At 40.8% G+C, this 23,634-nt stretch overlaps 1 protein-coding gene across 4 annotated transcripts in view; it reads right to left on the bottom strand.

Annotated features, from left to right (window-relative positions):
• Positions 1–23,634, bottom strand: part of PARG (poly(ADP-ribose) glycohydrolase) — a 122,032-nt gene that overhangs the window by 93,402 nt on the left and 4,996 nt on the right. For 3 of the 4 annotated variants that reach the window (XM_061635001.1, XM_061635003.1, XM_061635004.1), the window contains exons 3-7: positions 22,088–23,065; positions 17,298–17,481; positions 15,594–15,716; positions 10,781–10,864; positions 6,543–6,617 (exon numbers count right to left, since the gene is read on the bottom strand). In XM_061635001.1, coding sequence (XP_061490985.1) covers positions 6,543–6,617; positions 10,781–10,864; positions 15,594–15,716; positions 17,298–17,481; positions 22,088–23,065 — 1,444 coding nt within the window. The remainder of the gene's footprint in view (positions 1–6,542; positions 6,618–10,780; positions 10,865–15,593; positions 15,717–17,297; positions 17,482–22,087; positions 23,066–23,634) is intronic. The other variant, XM_061635005.1, reaches the window with a different exon arrangement.

A 23,634-nucleotide genomic window follows, 5' to 3' on the forward strand; every position in this document is an offset into this window, starting at 1 on the left:
TCCCCACTCCCAACCAAACACCCATTAAATAGTACATAATATACAGACAGATTTAATCTCTCTTTACTTCAGGCCCTCATGTTCTTCTCAAAATAATAGCTGCATAAGATCAGTCTCATCAAATCAACTGCCTGCATCCAAGAAAGGGGTAGAAAACATTTTTAAAGCATCAAGAAGCTTAAATATCCCACCCATGTGTACTCCTGAACCTAATTCAGTACTGATGACCTTTATAATAACATACATTTGTAATCTATCAAGTATTCCTTTGGAAAACAAATTGCAGCATTGTAAACTTGGCACTTGGATAAGGGGACATGGCAGAATGTAGAACTGCAAATGATCTTAATCTCCTTGTGGCTCTCAAGGAACTTAAAATAAACTCATCTGGTGCTTTTTTCTAAGGCTGTCATTGACTCCTTCCCTGGGTCATGAAACAAGTCCACAATAAATCCTTAGGCGCCTCATTAACAAGACAACAGGATTGGCTTTGGGAGCCAAATTAAATGGGAAAGGGATCCTAATAACCTGCAGGCCAAAGGCTCTTCCATCTTTTATTTATGACTGAGGGTAATCAAGGCTGGACTATGTACATTCATCAGGAAGAGTTAAGGGGCAATGTAGGCAAAAATGATAACTATTCTCAGAGGAACAAAATGCAATAATACTGTAAAGAAAGATACGTTCTTTTTTTAAAAAAAATCAGACAACGCCCACATAATGCTGTGCATTGTGCTTTGGAAAAGAAAATGCATTATTTTATCAATTTGTACCTTTCATTTATATAACTACTAAGCATCTTATAATGAAAACCAAATGCTTGATTAAAGATGCAAGCTTCTACAAAAGCTCATTAGTTCTGATGATCTCTATTCTGTATGATATCGAAAACCTATCACACAAAAAAACCCTGCCAAATTAAGTGAACTGATACATTAGGAATATAAATTACTAGAGTAAATGTTCGGGATTTAATTTAGCAGAACGTGACATAAGTGAGCCATAAAATGCAGCCCATTACTTCCAGCAGCAGGTAAAAGGAAGACCAGCATAAGAACTATAGGGTTTTTTTAAAGCCAGATTTTTTGCATATATTTAAAAAAAATATACTCTCCTTTACTGGACTGCACCCAAAGAATGAGTGGAAAGAAAATAGCTGCTAGTACTTATCTGCAAACACTTGCATATATACTAGTGGAAAAGTCTACACAAAGCTATAATTGGCAAATTCCACAGTGGTTCCCTGGCTTGAACAAGCAGAACGTCTTCACATTTAGTTTCACTTTTATCATTCAACATTCTAACATAAGGTATAAAACAGCCTGTCCATGAACAGAAAACACCTTTCACAATATAAGAATGCGTGCTCATTCATGTATTCCCTATTTTATTTGGGTTTTAACAAAACCAAATGTTTTGAGAGGTAAAACATACAGAACGCTATGATGGATCAGGTAAGTTCCCTACTTCCTACAGTGGCCCTTAGGAGGAGCTAAGCACAATAGCCATCTCCCTCTCATCTTCCCCAGTCACTGGTGTTCAGATGCATGCTGCTTCTGATCCTGCAGGTAATAAATAGCCATCATGAGACACTGGCCCAAGGGCCCAGGATCTCACGCAAGGCCCCAGGGGGCCTTCCCAGGATAAGCGCAGGCCAGCAGCAGGGAGCTCCACAGCAACAGTCCTGCTTAGATACACTGCTGTTGTGCAAAGATAAGTGGCAGACTGGTTGCTAAGGAGCTGCCCTGGTCTGTCTTGAGTAGGGTGAGCTTACAAGCCTATAGCAGCAGAAGTGAGGCAATGTTGAGGGGAGGAAGCCGCTTATCTATTCTAATGTCTTCTCAGAAGTAATCCCTGTTGAATTCAGAAGGGCTTCTTTCCAGGCTTCTTCCTAAGGCTGCAATCCATGTCTATTCAGAAGTAAGCTCCATTAGGTTCAATGGGGCTTGCTCCCATGTAAGTGTGCATTGGCTTGCAGCCTAAGAATGAGATAAGGAGCTTGGAAGGAAGGTAAGAAGGCTTTCCTGGTTTTCTTAGGCTGCACTCCAATAACATCTACTCAGAAGTAAGCTCCACTGGATTCAATGGGACTTACTCTCAGGTAAGTGTGCACTGGACTGCAGCCTTAATTATATAATAATTATTGCCTCCCCCTGTGAGGCGTCCTTCCCTGGCTCTCCCTGTCAGGTTCCTACCTGCTCGTGGTTACTGCCTGTCTCTAGGCACCACCAGGGACTCCAACAGTCCGGACCGCTCTCTCTTATGATTTCTCTCCCCGCTCTAGCACAGATCTCAACAGATCCCCCTGCTAGGCAACCACCAGTAACGTCCCAATACTAGTATTCCCAGAGACTCTGAATACTGGTATTGTTATTCTCTTCACTGCTGCCACCATTTGTTACAGTTCCCCTTCAGCCTTGGTCATTACCTTACCCTCCCTTCTGGTCTGTGAAACCCCAGACAAGGATCAGGCCTTTGGTAAACCAAATTAAGTATTTATTACAGATAACAAAGCTAACAAGATTTCTTCTTAAGGCACATAAGCATATGGTTTTACTCAATACTAATCCGAACTCCACCTCCCTCCTGGTAAACAACTCTCTAAACCCCACCAAGCAATCCACTCTTTCTCTTCTCCCCCCAGATTCCACAATTCACCACCTCACATTCACCCAGATTTACCTGTCATCCTTTCATTTATACTGTCAGCCATTTTAAACATTCAGCCAATCATCAAGCATTCTATTGCCCATTCACTCCCCCTCCTCTTTCACTACTTACCATGTATACTCTAAACAACCAGCACTTACCATATATACACTAATATATAGGAACATCACACCCCCCCTCGTTCCCTTCGCACCACTGATCTGATCGTTCGTGCGTGCGTGCGAGAGGAGAGAGAGAGAGAGAGAGAACACATGTTAAGACCTTCCCTCTCCTTTTACAGGCAAGCTTCCAGTGTTCAGGTCTATACGGGGGCTTTTGTATATGAATTCCCTCCCTTCCCCCCCTTGCTCCCCCCACCCCAGTTGTAGCTGGGAACCTCCTATTATTATTTTCATTTATATCCTGCTTTTTATGAGGAGCTCAAAGATGGTTCTTCCCCTCCCCATTTTATCCTCTCAACACCCCTGACAGGTAGGTTAGACTAATAAACAATTATTGGCCCAAGGTTACCCAGTGAGCTTGCAAAGGTGCACATCTGTAATGCCTGATGGTAACATGGCACCTTCAGAGACTTATAGTTTGTCCCTAGAAAGGCCCCTTTTTTCAGGCCTTCATACAAAGAACTATATTAGTAGTAGTAATAGCATTAAATGTTCACCAGTGCGGTGTGTTTATTATACACCACATATCAAAGGTGATTCCTCTTATTAGACACTGTTATGAGGGTTCCTGATGGACTGAGGCATGCTGGAATATTGTGTTGCATCTGTGTTTATATGGTTCTACAGTATCTGAGAGTTTTTATTTCCTCTGCATGTAAGCCCTCTGACGAGGAAGTATCCATTAGTGTCATTTTTGTACACTACACACACTTAACATATAGGTGAATTGTAGCTGAATTATTGTGAATGCCTTCTTTTTTGAGAAATGGCATTTTAACTTTTTAAAAATAGTATCTGCTTAAAAGGGCAGCCTATCATCTACTGTTCTGTCCTTGGCTTGCCGTGGTGCTCTGATATAACAGTGCCACATGGCAATAAGGAGTTCTAAAGATTAATTCTAGAATGCCTCCTAATATCTCAGCACAGTTGAGTAAGTTGTGAGTGCAGGGAAAGGGCCATTGCAGAATCTGCCTTGCATGCAGAAGATCCCTCAGGTTCAGTCCCCAATGGCATCTCCAGAAGGAGAGATGACATAAGGGACTGAACCTGAGGGACCTTCTGGGAGAGTCTCTTGCCTGAAACTCTGGAGAGCTGTTGCCAGTCAGTGTAGACAGTATTGGGCTAGATGAACCAATGGTCTGACTCAGTATAAGGTAGCTTTCTATATGAGAGGAAAATCCTGGTGGAGAATTGAAATGTTTATCTGAACTGCTTTTTTCAGATTGTTGCGAATGACGGAAGAGGATGGATTCAACCCCCTACACACACTTTTTTGTCTGTGAATACATTAGAGAAGTCAACAGAAACAGCAAAAAATGAGAATTATTTCTCAGTGCTGTACTCTATGTGGAAGATCCCAGGCTCTGATACTATTCATATCATCTGCCTATCATTAATACAGTAAATCAGAACAAATTCTTAGGAGCTGAGGCCTACAAAATCAGTAAATTTACCCCCCAAAATCAAGAGGGGGTTGCAATATTGGGGAAGATTTGTTTTCTTTGGAAAAGGTAGCTCCACAAGTAAAGAGGAATGTGCATTGAGGGGAAAAGGGAGGGAACAAGGGCCCACTGATACCTTGTGCCTGAGGGCCCCCAGAAACCTGCAGCTGGCCCTGAACACGTCCCTTACTCATCTTTTTTCTTAATTGAAAAGCCCCAAATATTGTAACTTCTCCTCACCAGGGAGCTGCAACAGTCCCCTGATCATTATATTTGTCCTTTTCTATGATCATATAAACTCTAATCATCAGGGCTAGAAACTTTCTATTGCTATTAAAAAGACCAAAAAAATCAGATTTTCAGAAGATAGAAGCTGCTATGGATTCTGGAATTTGTGATCATATTCCACTATTTGCTGTGTGATCACAGTCATACAGATTTTTAAGAAGTGTGCAGCAGTATTTTGCTGTTCTCTCTATTTCCTTTCCAGCCAGTTCTCCGTTTTGAACTTTTATTCTCCCAAGGAAAAGGAAGCCAATTCCACATGAAATAATAAAATAAGAAGAGAAGATAAACAGGTCAAAGGTTCAGCTATTGAAGCTGTCAGCTTGCAGCATGACTGGGATCAAACTCTGCATTTCACTCCAGCTGGCGTGTTTAGGTTAATCGGCAATTATCTCCATTTAGTCCCGAAGGAAACTCCATTTCCACTGAAACAGCTAGCACACTCTGGAACTGCAAACCTTTCGGCAGCTGCCTTGGTAATTTACATAATACCTCAAAGCTTTTGCATTAATTAACCCTACAGCTGATTCTTAAGCAAAATATCATTTCTAAAATACTAGAAATATTTTCTAAAAATATGTCTGCACAGCCAATCTATTTTTTCAGGAAGGACACAGAGAAGTATTTCAAAGCAGTCAGTTACTGGGGAAAGGATGCATGTGTGTGCGTGTATGTCTACAAAAGGATGGCTCAATATGTTGCTCTACATTTTCTGCTAATTTTAACCATTCAAATAATGTCATACATGTAATTCTTCAGCGATGCTTATGGTTTACATTGTATGTTACATAAGAGGGCCCAATACTCATTTGAGTGTGTTTCTTTTATGTTACTGCATTTAAGAATAAAATACCATTAGAGAAGGGGAGAGATGACTATCACATCCTTCTGAATTTTAGTATTATCAAGTAGAATAAAAAACTAAATGTAATATTTTAGTGGTACAGCCCACATTGTTTCTTGGTTTTGTCCAGTTTAGCCAACTATCCAGTCAGGTGATGGATCGTAGAGAAGAAATCTGCTATATCAGGTGTGGGAAACCTTTGGCCCTAAAGATGTTGCCAAACTACAACTCCCATCATCCCTGGTCATAGGCTATGTTTGCTAGGCCTGATGGGAGTTGTAATTCAGCAACACCCTGTGTTATATGGCCAATGGAGACATTATACCAACTATATTTGTGCTAGCTGTAGTTTAAAAACCAAACTATGAGTTTAACATCCAAACATAAAACAGGCACACCACAGTTTAAGGCAGCTTCTCTCTGTTTTCCATCTTCTCAAAGCACAGTTTCATAACATCACTCTCATCTCCATGGTAAAACAACCTCTGGAGGGAAGCAACTTGACAATTCAGGAATCATGCCAATCCAAATTTAGTTGAAACTATCATTTGCAAACCCACTCCAAACCAAGATTCCTGATTCTGCTCTGTGTACCAATCATAGCCATGGCCTGTCAGTACAGAAATCATGCCAAACCAAAGTTAAACTTATTTAGCCATGATCTGCAACAAGGTCTGAATTGAGTCAGAGTCTGTTCCATTCTTCTATCTATAATTATCACTTCTGTACATGCCACATTAAGTTCATTCAGTTATTCACAGTATGAACAAATCAGATTTAAGTAATAAAAAACCCTAAAGCAGTGTTTCTCAACATTTTTAACCCATGCCCCCTTTCAGCGAACATAAAAATCCCAGTCCACTTAAAACCTTGCTCCCATAATAATGCCAAACTGTACACCTGTGATGTGTAAATCAAGTAATAAGCTGCATACAATCTTCTTACCTTCCAAACATAACATTTCCTAATTTTATATTTTAATATTGTTGATTTTTTACTTACATTGTACATATTTTTGAAACACTCCCTCCCTCCCTTAGATCTTCATACACTCCCCTGGTTGAGAAACACTGCCCTAAAGTGTTATAGAGGCAGGGGGATATATCTATGTCATTTTCCAAGATGAAGTAAACTTGTTACCTTATCACAGAACTCAGTAAGGGCTGTGAAGTCCCATTTCTTGGCATATGCAACATTATATCTGAGGATAGCCTCCTATGAAACAAAAATTAAAAACCTGATCAATGGGAGAACTTTATTTTTGAAGGATCTGCACCCTCTGAATAAGGCTGTTTAACATAATATATAGTACTGGGCTGTTTTTTCAGCAATCCTTAGAAAAAATTCCCCATCACAAGAAGAGAGGAGAGAAGCTACATTTCAACAGACACAGAGTTGGAAGCATGGACCCAATGAGCCACTCAGTCCAGTACCTCCCACCTGGGGGCAGAATTTCCTATATTTAATGCATTCTCAGGTAGTGCAAATTCAACTGTTATTCTGGCAATATCTTGCCCAAAGTAATTTCAGAATGTTTTAGTTCCTTCACAATGCTAATGAGTATCTATTCTGCAAATAACTTGTCTTTGTTTCCTGAGACAAGAGAAAAACAATCTGTAATTGCACTAAACACATTTCAGCCAAAGTTACATGCTGTTTAACCCCAAAGATTTTAACAAAAGCTGTTGTTTTAAAACACTTTGATCAGTCTAATTTTCAAAACTTGTACTGATTTCATTCAGCTTTTATTTCATATTTAGATTTTCTAACTATACCTTTCATCATATAGACTCTTATACATATTCCAGTTACCACAGTATATATGGAATAGTGTAATCTACACATAATGGTATATCCTTTCCAGGAGCCCCTCTAACTCACCCCCAATACCCTTTATATTCCATTAAGTTCAAAATGCAGTCTAGGGATTTAGCTTTTCAAACAGGGAATGCTGCCAGCCTGCATAAGCGATTCCCCTCCTCCATATTTAGCTGTTGCGAAACTTTTGTGTCAAATCACCAACCAGCTTTTTGTGTTATTTATTTTGTATTTTTGTAATCTGCTCTTCCTGTAAAGATCTCCAACCAGGAGCCCTGTGATTCAGGCACTGATTCCGTTTGGGGCTCCAGCTGAGACGGAAATTGCATGTAGTTCAAGCCTGAACAATTATCACAACCCAGAATCCTCCTGGACCTAAGAATAATGGGATACTAGACAGTCAAACCTATGCTACTGCCTACTACACAGCTACCCAATTTTCTGTACTCCCACAATTTCTGCAACTTGTCACTGAGGCCACCTGACTACCTGCCTGCTAGCTCAAGGTACTTACCAGTCCTTGGACCAAAGTGGCAATCAAGTATTTTAGCCTAACAATCCTGCAAAATAGGTTAAGCTGAGGGACAGTGATTTCCCCAAGGCCAAGTGAGCCAAGTTCATAGCTTTAGTGGAGATCTTAATCTGCATCTCTCATATCTAAGCCCAACATGCTATTCATTGCATGAAACTGGCTTTTTCTGAAATTACGATACTTCCAAGAGTGCTTGGGTAGTTCAAAACACAACAGAAAAAACTAGTGCCCACACTCCACATACAGACTCACCCTAGTAGAATAACAGATTGACTAAAATCCAAGGGACTAAAATGTGTGTAACTTGTGCCCCAAACCATTACATATTATTCTCTCTTCTGTTCCAGGAAACAGTGTCCTATTATCTGCAAAACAGATTTTTTCTAAGCTTTCCTTAGAAAGTTAATGTAATAAATTAATATTAATTCAGCAATTTCCTTAATTTCCAGTAGTAAATTGGCATTACAAAACACCTCATTTGTTAGATACTTATTCTTTCACAAGATGTACAATATAGGTAGAATGATATATATTTTATTGAAAAAGCTTTTGAGTGAGAACATGGAGTGGCAGCGTCCGTTACATAAAACTTCATCAGGCAATAGAAAAGGATGCTGACACAGTACAATGCAATTGCATACAGGCTCTCTCACCAACTTGTCCAACAAAACAGTATCAGCTCTCGTATTTTGCAGTGACCGTCAGAGTACAACATGGCAATAAACCACAATGCTATTTTTCATGCTGTAGAATCCTGCAGTATTGATGGGTGTTCATTTAACTATGAAGCATATAGTCATTTGAGTCCCATTTCATCCACATCGAGTAACCCAACCCTTTTCTAGCAATTGTATCAAGATGAGGTCAAACAGTTATTTCTACAAATGAATGACAGGTTAGGAATATAAACATGAACAGAAGGATGCCAGACTGCCTTGCAGAGATGTTGGCATAGGTGTGATCAATTTCAGTGTTCCAGCAGGTTTTTATCTTCTGTCTTGTAAACCCAAGCTGAATTGTTTTGCTTTATTGCCACGGGTAACCCTCCCCACAAAAAAACCCTGTAAAACCAGACACCCAACATCACTTGGACCCCAAGCTACAAATAATAATTACATCCCATTTAGAAAAGGTATTTGCTCTATATTGGTAGTATATGAATAAGCAATCCAAGACAACTTTGGGTGGAATGAGCTTTCATCTAGAAACAGAGGCAAAATTCTTAGGTTCATTATTAAACTATTATCATTGCCCCACTACCAGAACAGAAATATTGATTCATAAAATAACCTATCACAATGTTAATTTCTTTGCTTCCCAAAGAGATTACGTTGAAACAACCATTAGAAATTTGAAAAACAATTATTTGCATATATATGTTGTCATTTCACACAAACCAATTTAAATTGGGCATCACCAGACTTTGATCTCAGGGCAGACTCTGAAGGCAAATGCAGCCATCTTGAAGCTAAAACAGGTCTGGGGTCTGGGCTGTGCCTGGATGGCAGACCATACAATCCTGAGAATCTTGTAAGTTCAGACTAAAAATAATGTGAAGGTTTGCATGAGGCTTATCAGTTTAAATTACATCAAAGTGGATTAGGCATTCCAGCATGGTGAAACGGGCTGTAGGTAGGGAGTTAAGAATAACCATATATCATTATAAAAGCCCATGACAATAAACATGCTGCAATTATAAGCATAAAGTCTACACACACAGCTTCTAATTTTTCCAACAAAAGAGGTATATGGACATATGAGGATAGCAGCACCTACAGAAATTCACCCAATGTACTTCCACCGATTTTGACCAGCTTGGCTTTCTCAACATAGACAAGAAAGAATCTGTCCTAGCAATTGTATACCTACCAATTACTTTGTACCAACCCAATGATTTCCTAGTCCAAAGGAAGGCTAACAATTGCTGCGTGGTGGAGATACTTTGTCTTACAATGACAAATGACAAATTAATGACAAATTAAATTAATGACAAATTAAAGCTGTTTTATGTGAAACAGCAACATACTTGCAAGTAACAGATTTTCCATTTCAAAATTGCTGTTTCAGCATAATATTTTTAGGAGGCAAGTAACTTAAACGTAAAGTCGCTCTTGTCCACAAGATGGGCAGTTATAAACATTCCACTGCTATCTCTATACGTCACTGTCCTCCAGTGAATTGGTGGATCACATTCTGAGCTGCATTGTGATTATCATACCATTTTCATTATTTTTATTTGTGTTTTTAAGAAGACAAAGAGAGGCCAGACACAAAGGAGGACAGTGGTCCTTTACTTTTCATAGTTGTATAGAGGACGGAATTTCAACTATAGCATTTCTCACCACCTGCCAAAATTTCTTCTTCTATACAACACTGGAGGTAAAGGGTCTTTGTCCTTTGCATCTGGAAGAGAAAAAGAAAAAGATGGACATGTACAAACAAAATTAGACATGGGTCCCCTGTTGTAGATAAGCGGTCCTGGGTATGAAAAGGATACTGCCAATATAAATCACTAAAATAAGATCAAAAGATTTTATTCAATTAAGAGATATATGAAGCATGACAACATAGAATTCTACTTGTCATGCATTTGAAGCAACTGTAAACAAAAGCCCCCAAAGGTGACCCACCTGTCCTAACCACAAAGTTGACTGGATATTCTCATGCTGCAAGGACTGCAAAAGTATAACTGTACTAAATTAAGACACCTATTCTATAATATTTGGAAATTTCCAACATTTCTAATTTTGTTACTATGACTACAGCTAGAATCGCTATGATGAAACCATGGTTTCAAACTGACTTGTTTCAAACAAGCTAAGGTAACATTAACCAGAGTGTGTCAGTTCAGATGACATGGCAAGCTGTGGTTCCAAATCCCTCCTCACTGAAGTGTCAGAGGAGGAGAGGGGAGGGATGAATGTGTGCATCTAAGGCTCACAGAGGTATGTTTGCATCATGCTATATTATGTTTGGGCATGACATCTAAATGCAACCAATTATTTTTTAGGAAGCAATATAGCCTTACCTTCAAATCACAGGAGCTGGTGAACTTCTTAAGCAGTGAAGTCTGGATTAATTCCCATCGGCTCCCAGCAGTCCTTTCACCATTCTTTATAAAGAAACAAAGTAATATTTATATTTAGGACTAAACAGATTCAGCTTGGAAAATTATCTTCAGCCTCACAACCAAAAAGAATACAGAATTAGAAGATAATCACTGCCTACTTTGTAACTGTATTGCAATTATAAAAGAAAACTGGAGAGAACTATTTGCTCAGTTTTAGAATTCCCAGAAGTCCACAAACTGAAACCAGACATGGTAGCCAACAATTATTTCTGCTAGCTAGTGGGAATACGGTAGATGTGCCTCCTGGCACATGCAGTATGCCTTACCCTTTCCACTGAACAAATGCAGCCTACTCCTCCCCGCACAAAATTAAGGAGGAAGTCTTACTGGGTAGAATCTCTCTCCTAGAAGCCTCACTCCCTCTATGGCTCTTTCCCGAAATGAAACATTTGGGCTTACTGTCTTCTACATGCATGTAAAGATGATCTTATGTGGGACTTGAGTTCTACCTTGTGGTTCAAGACAGAAAAGACACTATTTGATTTTGTAGTCTTCTAGTCTCCCCTTACACACAGGAATCAGTTCTTTCATGACAAGCCAGAAAAGACATATATAGGAACAGCAACTTCAAAAATAGACAAAAAAAGCACTCTCTGCAGAACAGAAAACAAGAACAGAATCAAGCAGGCCAGCACACAACAGGAAGAGGCGCTGAGATCATCTTTACATGCACACAGAAGACCATTTCACAGTAAGATCAAATGTCATTTCTCCCATGCATGTAAGATGATCTCAGATGGGACATACCAAAGCTGACCCATGTCAGGTGGGTAAACTTAAAAGTGAAACTGGACTGCCTACTGGCCTGGGAGTACACATGCTCTAGTATCCTTCTCCCAAAGGCTGCCTCAGCTGAGGCTTAGGAATCTATCTTATAATGCTTGGTAAATGTGTTAGAGCTAGCCTATCTGGCTGCCCTGCAAACCTCATGAAGAGGAGCATTAAGAAAAAAGGTGGCTGAAGTAGCCACCTCCATGGCAGCATGGAGACTCAAGGAAGCAAAGGCCAATGCCATGCAAGCTTCAAGGCATCTTGACAGAGTGGAGGTGGACACTTTTTTCCAAAGAAGAGGGGTGAAAGGAAACAAATAGGTCATTAATTTGACAAAAAGGGCTTCATTCTTAAGATGTAAAACCATGTACATCCAATGAGTGCCAAGCTTCTTCAGTTAGACAGATAGGTGAAGGACATAAAGAAAGTAGAATGAGCTCATATTCACAGTGAAAGGGAGAAAGGAGCTTAAGATGGAAAGAAGAAATAATACAGAGCAAGAATTTCTGAGGTAAAAAACAGAATCCAGTGGTAGGCTCTTCTTTCTTCCCCAAGGGGAGACAAAAAGCAGCAGCAGATGCAAAGCAGGAAGAAAAGGCTGAGAAATAAACAGGCACAACAGGTTTTTGTTTGTTTCTTGTGGAAAAACATATGGATGAATTAAGAAGCCAAGCACCAGGAATTAGGTGACATGAATGGTAAGAGAAATCACACTGAAATAAAGCTTAAAATACAGGCCTGATCCAGCAGAAAGTGAGCAGAGAGTACAAACCTAACCACACTTACTGAAGGCAAAAAAGAACTGATTCCTGTATGTAAAGGGAGACTAGAAGACTGCAAAATCGAACAGCATCTTTTCTGCTTCAACCACAAGGTGGAGCTCAAGTCCCATTTAAGATCATCTCACATGCACAGGAGAATAAACATTGCTCCCATCTCCCTAGAAACTGTACATAATTAACTCTCTCCCCACAAAAGTTTTATTCAATGAAGCACTAAGGCAAGCATTCCAACAGCGCAAGGATTTCTCCTTGCACAATGGAATGTTCTCCCCTCTCCCCCCTTGCACTGCCCCTAAATCTGTTCTGGGGTTTCCGCCAACCCTCAAGACAGAGCAATGTGGGGATGATGTAGGATGTACACAGAGGGGGGTCCTGTTGTGCAAGTGGGAATTCTTGCACACACACAACTATTTAGTTGAATACAGTGCCTAGTTTTTCCCACAACTCTCATCCAGCAACTCTTCACAAGTAGTATTCTCTCTCACACACACCTTTCCAACTTTCTTGCCACAAGCAGATCCTTCATTCTTTGCATACATATCCTAATACGAGGCTTTATTTATTCCAAGAAACAATACATTTTCATGGCTAAAAACACTAGTAATGAATTTTAGAATGTGAGGTGAAAGCTGCTCTTAAAATACTTGGAAGAAATAAATCACCAGGAACAGATGGCATACCAATAAGTTGCTACAAGCTTTGTTGTTATGTGCCTCCAAGTCGACTACGACTTATGGCGATCCTGTGAATCAGTGACCTCCAAGAGCATCTGTCATGAACCACCCTGTTCAGATCTTGTAAGTTCAGGTCTATGGCTTCCTTTATGGAATCAATCCATCTCTTGTTTGGCCTTCCTCTTTTTCTACTCCCAGCTGTTTTTCCCAGCATTATTATCTTTTCTAATGAATCATGTCTTCTCATTATGTGTCCAAAGTATGATCACCTCAGTTTCATCATTTTAGCTTCTAGTGACAGTTCTGGTTTAATTTGTTCTAACACTCAATTATTGGTCTTTTTCGCAGTCCATGATATCCGCAAAACTCTCCTCCAACACCACATTTCAAATGAGTTGATTTTTCTCTTATCCGCTTTTTTCACTGTCCAACTTTCACATCCATACATAGAGATCGGGAATTCCAAGGTCTGAATGATCCTGACTTTAGTGTTCAGTGATACATCTTTCCATTTGAGGACCTTTTCTAGTTCTCTCATAGCTGCCCTCCCCAATCCTAGTCTTCTTCTGATTTCTTAACTATTGTCTCCATTTTGGTTAATGACTGTGCTGAGGTACTGATAATCCGTGACAAGTTCAATGTCCTTATTGTCAACTTTAAAGTTACATAACTCTTCTGTTGTCATTACTTTCGTCTTTTTGACGTTCAGCTGCAGTTCTGCTTTTGTGCTTTCCTCCTTAACTTTCATCAGCATTCGTTTCAAATCATTACTGGTTTCTGCTAGTAGTATGGTATCGTCTGCGTATCTTAAATTATTGATATTTCTCCCTCCAATTTTCACACCTCCTTCATCTTGGTCCAATCCTGCTTTCCGTATGATATGTTCTGTGTATAGATTAAATAAATAGGGTGATAAAATACACCCATCTCACACCCTTTCTGATGGGGAACCAATCGGTTTCTCCATATTCTGTCCTTACAGTAGCCTCTTGTCCAGAGTATAGGTTGCGTATCAGGACAATCAGGTGCTGTGGCACCCCTATTTCTTTTAAAGCATTCCATAGTTTTTCATGATCTACACAGTCAAAGGCTTTGCTGTAATCTATAAAGCACAGGGTGATTTTCTTCTGAAATTCCTTGGTCCGTTCCATTATCCAACGTATGTTTGCAATATGATCTCTGGTGCCTCTTCCCTTTCTAAATCCAGCTTGGATGACTGGCATTTCTAGCTCCATATATTGTAAGAGCCTCTGTTGTAGAATCTTGAGCATTACTTTACTTGCAGGGGATATCAAGGTAATAGTTCGATCTGTCCCAATTTTGACAAAAATTTCTCAAGAAATATGGAAAACTAAACAATGGCCCACAGAGTGGAAGCATTCAATATATATCCCAATTCCAAAGAAAGGGGATCCCAGGGAATGCAGTGATTATTGAAATACTGCGCAACCTATACGCTGCACAAGAGGCTACTGTAAGGACAGAATATGGAAAAACAGACTGGTTTGCCATCGGAAAGGGTGTGAGACAGGGGTGTATTTCTTTTCTTCCACAAAAAAATAAAATCCACCCCAGGTTTTTCTGTCAATCTCCTTTCCCTATAGCAGCTACAGGTTGCTTTTTTCTTTTAGTCATCCTTTTAAAGACAACACAGAGAGTTGGTATAACAACAAGTTCATCAAAAGCTATTAGCCATGACATTAATGCAGCATCCATATATAGAGGCAGGATGACTGAGTATCCCACGTTAGGGACAAAGAGAGGAATTTCATCAACTTCAAGTCTTGCTTCTCAGCTTCCCAGAGAAGTCAGAATAGCCACTACTACAGAGAACAAACACTAAACTAACTACATGGACCTTGAGGTCTGACCCAGAAAAGCAATTGTGGTTTTGAAATTCTCCATTGTATTGTCTGTAATCGTTCTATGAACCTCTGTAACTCCTTTCTACACCGTAGAATCAACTGCCCCGAACTTCTGGGCAGTACATTTAAATAAAAATAGAAAAATAAGTGTGGAATTACACAAACTAATCATTATCACCCAAAATTATACCATAACTCCAAGTAGCTAGTAAACAGTTCCTGGTATTTATTATTTGGCTCCAGATGTGTTCATTGCCCTGATGAAATAGGGTAGCTTGAAACTATGGGTTTTTGTAGCCCATATACTGTGGTAACCTACTCAATGCAAGCCGCTGCAGCATTAAGTAAGGGTAGTTTATGGTAACTTCATCCTAACCCTTAATACAAACACTTTATCAGTGCTAAGCAATCATCTTTACAAAGAAAAGGCAGGAAAATGAGCTGCCACATATTTCTCTGGATTCACACACTAAGTATAGTGCAATGTATCACATGCATCACAAACAGTTTTCAAACTTGAACACATCTTTTAACACTACATGGTTAGGGCATATCTAAGAAGCTTGGCAGATTTTAAGCCCAACAAGGGTTCTATTGCCTAATGCTTATCAAGCCTCACCTCATCTTCTACAGGATACAAGTTTTGTTCTGAACAAGGCATCTTAACATGTTTATTGTCCCACAAATCCTTATAATGTGTTGGGAAAGGTTTAGGCACTTCTCCTTCCTTCAGAAGATCTACCTGCAGCATAGAAGATAAATATAAATACACATCCAAAAATATACGTGGGTAACAGTGCCTGGTCTATGAGATCTACAAGGATTTGCATCACACTGAAATAAACCTCTTAGATTCAGTGCAACAGAATTTAGTTCTAACTGAGGTTGCAAAGCTATGCACTGTTCCACTTGAGATTAAGTTCTGTTGAAGGAACTTATTTCTTAGCAAACATGTATAAGATCAGGCTCTAGGTCTCTCTGAAACCAATGGGCCTGGAGTTGGTCATATTCGAATGTTGTCAACTCGACTATGTTATGACTACCACTTGTGTTTATTTCATTTATTTAATTCTAGTTTTTATTACTGTTTTTGTGTGTGTCACCTTAAGCATTTCTTAAGTGGGAAGACAGCTCCAATATTATTTCTCACAGAAAAGAACTATACAATAAAAATATATGTTAACCATTTATCATTAAAGCATAAACTTAATTACTAGAGGATCAAGGATAATGATTTGGCTGAAATTCTAATGCACACAACCATCACCCTCCCTGGAACGTTCCAAGAATCTCTCTCACCCTCACATGCTAAATCCAATAGATATTTTCTCTCCCTGCCCCATCTGCCTTTGCACCAGTGGTGAGCAAAAGAGCAGATGAAGTATCCCCACCACCAGCACATTCCTCAAAGACCACGTGAGTCAAGTGCTCCATGATGATGCCCAATTGCAAGATTCTGGCCCTCTCCTTATCCACCATCACTAGCAGCGAGGGAAAATGGTTGATTGGGGTCTCCACACAAGTAGGTATCATTGTGGAAGAGCACCTAGCTCACATGTTTAGAGGGAAAGGAAAGGTGGCAAATGGTTCAACTATGAACCAAGACTTACTCTGCAACTTTTCTCAGCTGTCTCTTTTCCACCTCCTACCTGATGCACATGCTATTTCTAGCAAGGCTTCACTGCCACAAGAAAACAGAAGAGAGGGAATGTGCACCACTTAGGTTCCCAATTAACAAGGCATAGATTACAGGAAGACAGCACTACAAACCACTGGCTACTTTTTATGTGTGTATAAAAAACTATGATGCAATTGATATCCAAAAAAGCCTAATTGTGTCCCATGTCATTTCCCTTCTCCAAATTGCCCTCCTAGTGGCTTTCCTCTCCTCCCAGTTTTAAATGACTGTTTGCAATGGCAGACATTTAAAATTCCACGGATGGAAAATGTTTGGAAGCAGGCACTTTGGAGCAGACTAACTGTGGGAGAGGGGAAGAACAAAAACAGGCAATTTGGAGTGGGGAAGCTACAGTTGGGAAAGTGTTTAAGCGCCTGCCTTTCCCACTGATCTTATCTCAGTTATCCCCTCCTGGTCTTTCTTTTAAAACAAAAAATGGCACCAGGGCTCTAGTATTTACATCCATGTACAACATGTAGTTAGCCTCTAAACGTTATTCTTCTGAATTCTATTCTTAAGGCATGGCAATGTAATCATCTCCACAGCCTGCTAAAGCTCCACAGTTAATCGAAAGGAGAATAATTTCTGTCTAGCTTTAATTTACAAAGGAAAGTATTGATGGTAAAGCAACTTGGACTTCCGTACTCTGATTGTCACTGTGTGACTGGCAGATGATCTCAAATGAGGAAGATGAGTCCCACATATTGGCATTCTTCTCATCTCTTCAATAGGTGTCCCAAACCATTTTTTATTAGTCGGAAGTGGAAGAGGGGTATATTTAGGAATCTTCCTTCCTGGTCGATGGGGCTTTAATTCACGTTGTTCACTCCTGCCATTAAAAATGAAAGCAAAATTAGTATCTTAAGCATGTCTTTCTGATTGGCTAGAGAGATTTTTAGTGTCAAATATATACTTTCCCCCCAGATTTCTTATTAGCATTCAAAAACAATTATACAATCTGTTAGCATCCAAAAACAACCCTGGTGCTTTTTAGTTACCCAATAGAAATAATTTCATTTCCTCCAGACAGTAGAACTATTATTATACAGGGGGACTGAACATAATATTCTCAGAGGCACTTATACTCACCACCTCCATAAATAGCCTCATATTTTGGAAGTGGAAACCAAAATCTGCACTGCAATATCACACACACACACAAAAGTATATATATATATATATATTATATGTGTATATATGTGCATACATACACACACACATTTACTAAAGACTGATCACACAAACATACACATCATTCAGTAATACATCATTAGCTAAACATTGTTTCATGTCATATAACATCTAGCTCTATGATGCATGTGTGAACTTCTTTTCTTAAAAGTTACTGTGTTTGATATCAAATAATATGAAAGCTCAGTCTGTGACAATCTATGATGGCTTTTTCACACATCCATCACGTGAAGTTGCAAAAGGAATTAGCGTGGAGTGATGGGTAAGGGGATATGTTTTAAGTTCAAAATCAGTAATGTTCATGTGCTGTTCTAAAATAGTGCCCACACAATAAATCGGTGAGAATCTTCAGTTACCCCTCTGCAGCAGATAACTCTGACAGCATCTAACAATCTCTCTCTCACACACAACCCACTATTAACAATCATAGTACAAACAGCAGAGCAATAAAAACCAGCCAAAGGACAAGCATTTAATACTTAAAAACAGCTAATGCCAGAAGGACAACAGGTGCAGAGACAGGTGAGCCTCTCTGGTAAAAGCATTCAATATGTGAAGCACCACAACTGAAAATGTCCCCTCTCTGGTCACCATCTACCTACTGTTTGTAGGTGAGGTGAGAGAGCTCAGAGGTCCTCTGATGGTGAATGAAGGGGTCAAACAGGTTCATGCAGAAGTAAGCAGTCCTTTAGATACCCTAAAGCCATTTAGGGCTTTAAAAGTAAACACCAGCACTCTTATATGCCTCAAAATGGAATGTACCATTGGTATCACCTGAAGAGTGATTTTCTCAGGTAGACCTGACGAGACCGAAGTGAGATATATCTGTGAAGACAAAAATGGCCAACGGGCCTACCAGCAAGGAAAACATCGTCCCAAATAATAGCCTAGAGACTAAATACACTTCAACGGTTTGAAAAGGGTCTTGACTTGACAAACTAGTTTAAATAGTATAACTCTGAAGAGTGAGAATTTGAAATATACAAAATACCCAGAAAAACTCCAACAGGGAGGGCCATGATGTTAGTCCACCTGAGAAAATCACCCTTCCGGTGATACCAATGGTACATTTTCCTCAGGTAGCCTGACATCATGTGGGATGTACCAAAGCAGCCCCAAATAGGGAGGAACCACCCCTTGAGTACTTGTCATACAGAACCTGTTGTAGCACACGGCTCCCAAGGAGACATCGGCAGAAGCATAACGGTCTATCTTGTAATGTCCCATGAAGGAATTTGGAGTAGACCATACAGCCGCTCTGCAATCTCTGCAAGAGGTGCATTGGTAGCGAAGGCAGCCGAAGTGGCTGCTGACCCAGTTGAGTGCGCCATTATATTACGAGTCACTGGCAGCTGAAGTAACTCATAGGCCAACGCAATGCAGGCACGCAATCAACAAGATAACGTAGAATTGGCCAGCCATGTCCCCAGATTACGAGGGTGAAAGGATACAAACAGTGAAACTGTTGATCGTATGTCCTGAGTTCATGACAGGTAGGTCTTGAGGGCCCTCCGGACATCTAACGAGTTCCAGGCCTTCTCCAGTGGATGGACAGGATTTGGACAGACCGAGGGAAGAACAATGTCCCGGTTGCAGTGGAAATCTGAATAAGCCCTGGGGCGAGAAGACGGGTCTAGACATATCACTAAGTTCTTAGGGAAGATGCAGAGGTCATGCTGCTGAACATCAAAATGAGCCTGACAAGGCTGCATGGAAGTTGTAGGAGCTGATATCGCCCAGGAAACTGCAGGAAACAAGTTCCCCAGCCCCCTAGGTCATAACGTTATTCTACTAGACATCATTTACCAACGATAAATGCAACACAGAAAGTCTGAGGTTCCTCAGAAGGATATACAGAGATAAGGAGGGCTAAACTCAGAACTAAGGCTAATGCAATTCGACTAAATTAGGTCTGTGGAGGAGGCACCGGGTTGAACCACTGTTGCCCCTGTAAGAGGCCTGCTAGTTCAGGCTCAAGGAAAAGGTGGGAAAAACCGATATTGCAGTTAATGCAAAAAATGTGACATAATCTCAGCCGAGGAGTATGCTCGCTCTCTGGCCAAGCTGGAGAAATAGCTGGACCCCTTGCAGTAAATAGACAGAATAGTATGAATTCATCAGGAGAATGCTACACCTTTGTCTGCGCCAGGAGACTGAGTAGCAAGCTGGGCCCTGTCCCTGGGATCTAAGGGAAAGGTTAAGCGTTTCCAGAGTCAGTGGCTAGACTGAGAAAGCGTCCATCGCGTTCCACAAGAAGCCTCAACACCAACCTTGCTGCCCAGATGCAATGGTGAGGAGGAAAACTAGAGGTTCCAAGGTTGGCTACTATAGTCACCGTGGGACCCCCTCACCTACCTTAAGGTCAACGTACACCTTGCGCGGGTCAGACTGCAAGTCACGTTCGTCCCCGCAAAATTCCCGCTGATGCAGGCTAAGCGAAACATGGAAGCGACAGCTGCTGAAAAGGCCAGCGCTGAAAATCACTGACTGCTGCTGAAGGTGCTGCTACGTAGCAGTGCTATCTGAAGAAATGGCTATAGCTGTGCTGTTCCTAAATAATGACATTTAGAAACCCAACACAGGGTTATCTGGCCACAAATATGCCCATACAGAAGAAGGAAGCCAGCCCAGACCAAATAGTAACCTCTGTAGAGGAAGAGAGGCGGAATGGCGACACCCAAAATGACCCCAGCACAAGAGTGTGGAGGTCTGGTCTTTAATGAGCTAAAATTGCAGGCAAAGGCTGGATTCGCGAGGCCAGAAGGGCCCAACCAAGTGACACTGAACGCAGCCTAGCCAAAGAGAGTTGCCCAAGGGTGATAATAGTGAGCTCAAAGCTGTCCAACAGAGGCAGAGGCAGCAATCTGCCTCTAATTAGCTCCAAAAACCAGTAAGGCAAGCACACAAGCACCTCAGTAGAGAGAGCATTGCCTCACAAAATCAGCCCAACCACACACCACCGAAGGGGATGTGGCAACCTCTGAGCGCCAAATAATTGCACTCAGTGGGGAGGGGCATTGAGAGTGTCCTTTCGCACTGGTGTAGTTCCTGGCCCGACAGGCACTGTGGATACTTATCCTGGTTCTGCAGCAGCAGCAGCCCGCTTGTCTGGATATGTCGGCAGATTGGAAACTTCTCCGAGATGCTCCATGTAGACAACAAGCGCACATAGAAGATGGGATCTGTTAACCTTTGAACATAGCCCAGAGAGGTATCCCAGGGCGAGAACATGGAAATACCATCAACTACAGTCCAAGACAGGTACTTGTAGCCAAGAAGCGCCTCTAAGAACCAAAGCAATTGCACAGTGGGAAGCAGCAGTGAGGCCGTCCTTCCGCAGTAGTCTTAAATCTGGGACACCGTGGGGAGGTGCAATGAGAGTCCCTCCTCACAGTGTTGCCTGTGATCTGATAGGAACAGCGAGGAGCTTCTTACGACTCTACAGCAGCAGCTGCCTGCTCGCCTGGATATGGCTTTTATGCTACCTGAGGAAAACTGTTGTTTAAAGCCTGCTGAGATACAATCCCTATAGTTTAGCAGTGGGGAAACACCAGACCACAGGTCTAATGAGGCCCAGCGAGGGTCCTAGTTTGGTCTGCGAGGCCATTTTTCTCAAGTCACTTCCACCTGCCCTACACCTGATATCCTATATGACAGACATGGGACAGGTAAAGATACATCTCCTTACCAAAAGTGGAGTTTGCAGGTACCACAGATCAGCTGATTGGTGACACATACAAAACCTGGTGCCTTTGCCCACATGGTGCGATTTCCCACAGGCGAAGGAAAACACTTCACGTGACATCATGCTGGTGTCCGGTGACTGACAGGTAGATGGCCCCACCCACTTGTCAAAATAGCCTGGTCAAGATGATCCTGCTCCCCACCTCTGCTACAGCTAGTCCTACTTAGCCTCACTGCTGTATTCTAAACACACTAAGTTTCTGAACAATCTTCAAAGGCATCCCACATAAAAGGCTTTATAGCAGTCTAACCTGAAAGTTACCAGATCAAATCTATCTCTGCCCAAGAGGGATTGCAGTTGGTGCACCAACCTTAGCTTACTCAACAGCACAAGTTAGAACCACGCTGTATTAGCCAGGTTTTTTTTTTCACATCAAATTGTTACAGATTCTAAGTTTGTTTACTATACTAAGTTTGTTTATTATACAAGCATGCAATACTAACTGCAGTGCTACTGGAGTATTATAGTACAGAAAGAAGAAGAGGAGAAAGAAAATTACCTTTTCTCCTCTGTCCTGGGAACCCTCATGAAGTGGCTTGTAATTTTAGAGTCCTTCCTCCCACAATGTTTGGCACCTTTGCATTCTGATGACACAACTGTCGAGATCCCAGGTGATTCAGTGTATGTTTCACCTTCTTTGACTGGATTATCCATCCCTTCCAAGTGGAGGTTAAATCGAGCACCCTCACCTCTGTGGCAAGCAAACTGTGACTTTCTTGAATCCAAGTCAGCATCTATCCTTCGAAACTGTGAGGATTTGTTTGGTGCCTTTGACACATCAGTGTCTTCTCGGTCCTCAAAAAGTGGACTGGTTTCTTCATCAGCCTCTGAGCCCTGACAGCTGTTTTTGGAATTATCTACATCCATTGGTGACTCAGGTTCACTTTCTTTCTCAAAAGGAGAATCCCCCCAGCATTCTTGATCTCTGTTCTGAGTACATGAATCAGGTGAACAAACATCCGAAAGAGGGCTCTCAGGCACCACATCCACCTCATCTGGCTCAACAGTTATACAAGTTACATGCTCAGAGTTGCAATTCTTAAGTGGCTGCAGATTTTGCAAAGTCACTTGCCTTTCTGCATAGCAGTCTGTTGACGGCTGTTTTATATTTTCCACCTTCACTGGGCTGCCTGATGAAAGCTTCCTATGAGCACAGTTTTGTTGATTTTCATTGCAACCCCGATGAACTTGACTGCCAGTTTTATATGTCTGATTAACATTAGCATTTTTCAACTGGTCTCCAGTTTGGATTCCTTTCATAGACTCTGCTTCTGAAAGTTCATCCCTACAGAGCCCCTCAGCTTCCCAATTATGCAGGGTGCCAGTCTGAGGCTTGGTATTCATTTCCATAGATAATCTTGAACAGCCTTGTTGAAGAACTTCCTCAACATTTTTCACATCATGTTCAAAACCATTATCTTTTTTAACAAAGGACATTTTGGGCTCTGGTTCTGTGCTGCTAGCTTTGTTTTGTAAGCTGTGAAAGAAGAATACAAGACTACAGATGAAAGTTTATCCCATAACCAAAGGACAAAATGATGTTTATCTTCCTACAAATTAACATTGTATTTCTACAAACTTGATTTTTAGTAATAATTTTTATAACAAGCTTTTTGGCTAGATTCTGCTGAGATTTTCTTCACTAATTGAATGCAATGGGACTTGCCAAAAAATATTGTGAAAACGAAGGCTTTTTTTTGTGTGCAACATTTATATAAAGTTACGTTTGGCGCATTTTTGGTTTAGACAAAAGGCAAGTAAGGCAGACAAGATAGAGGTGTATTAAATTATACAAGCTGAAAGAAAAAGGATAGGGAGAAAAACTCGCATAATATTAGAACTCAGGGACATCCAATGAAGCTGAATGTTGGAAGTAGTCAAACTGTTGGATAGTCAAACTATGGAATTGACTCCCACAAGATGTAACAATCACCGTCAACTTAGATGGTTTTATTTAAGAGAAGATTAGACAAATTCATACAGGCTAAAGCTATCAATGGCTACTAGCCATAATGGCTATGTTCTACTTCCACTATCTGAATACCA

The sequence above is a fragment of the Rhineura floridana genome, chromosome 7, assembly GCF_030035675.1.
Source record: "Rhineura floridana isolate rRhiFlo1 chromosome 7, rRhiFlo1.hap2, whole genome shotgun sequence".
Lineage (NCBI taxonomy): Eukaryota > Metazoa > Chordata > Lepidosauria > Squamata > Rhineuridae > Rhineura > Rhineura floridana.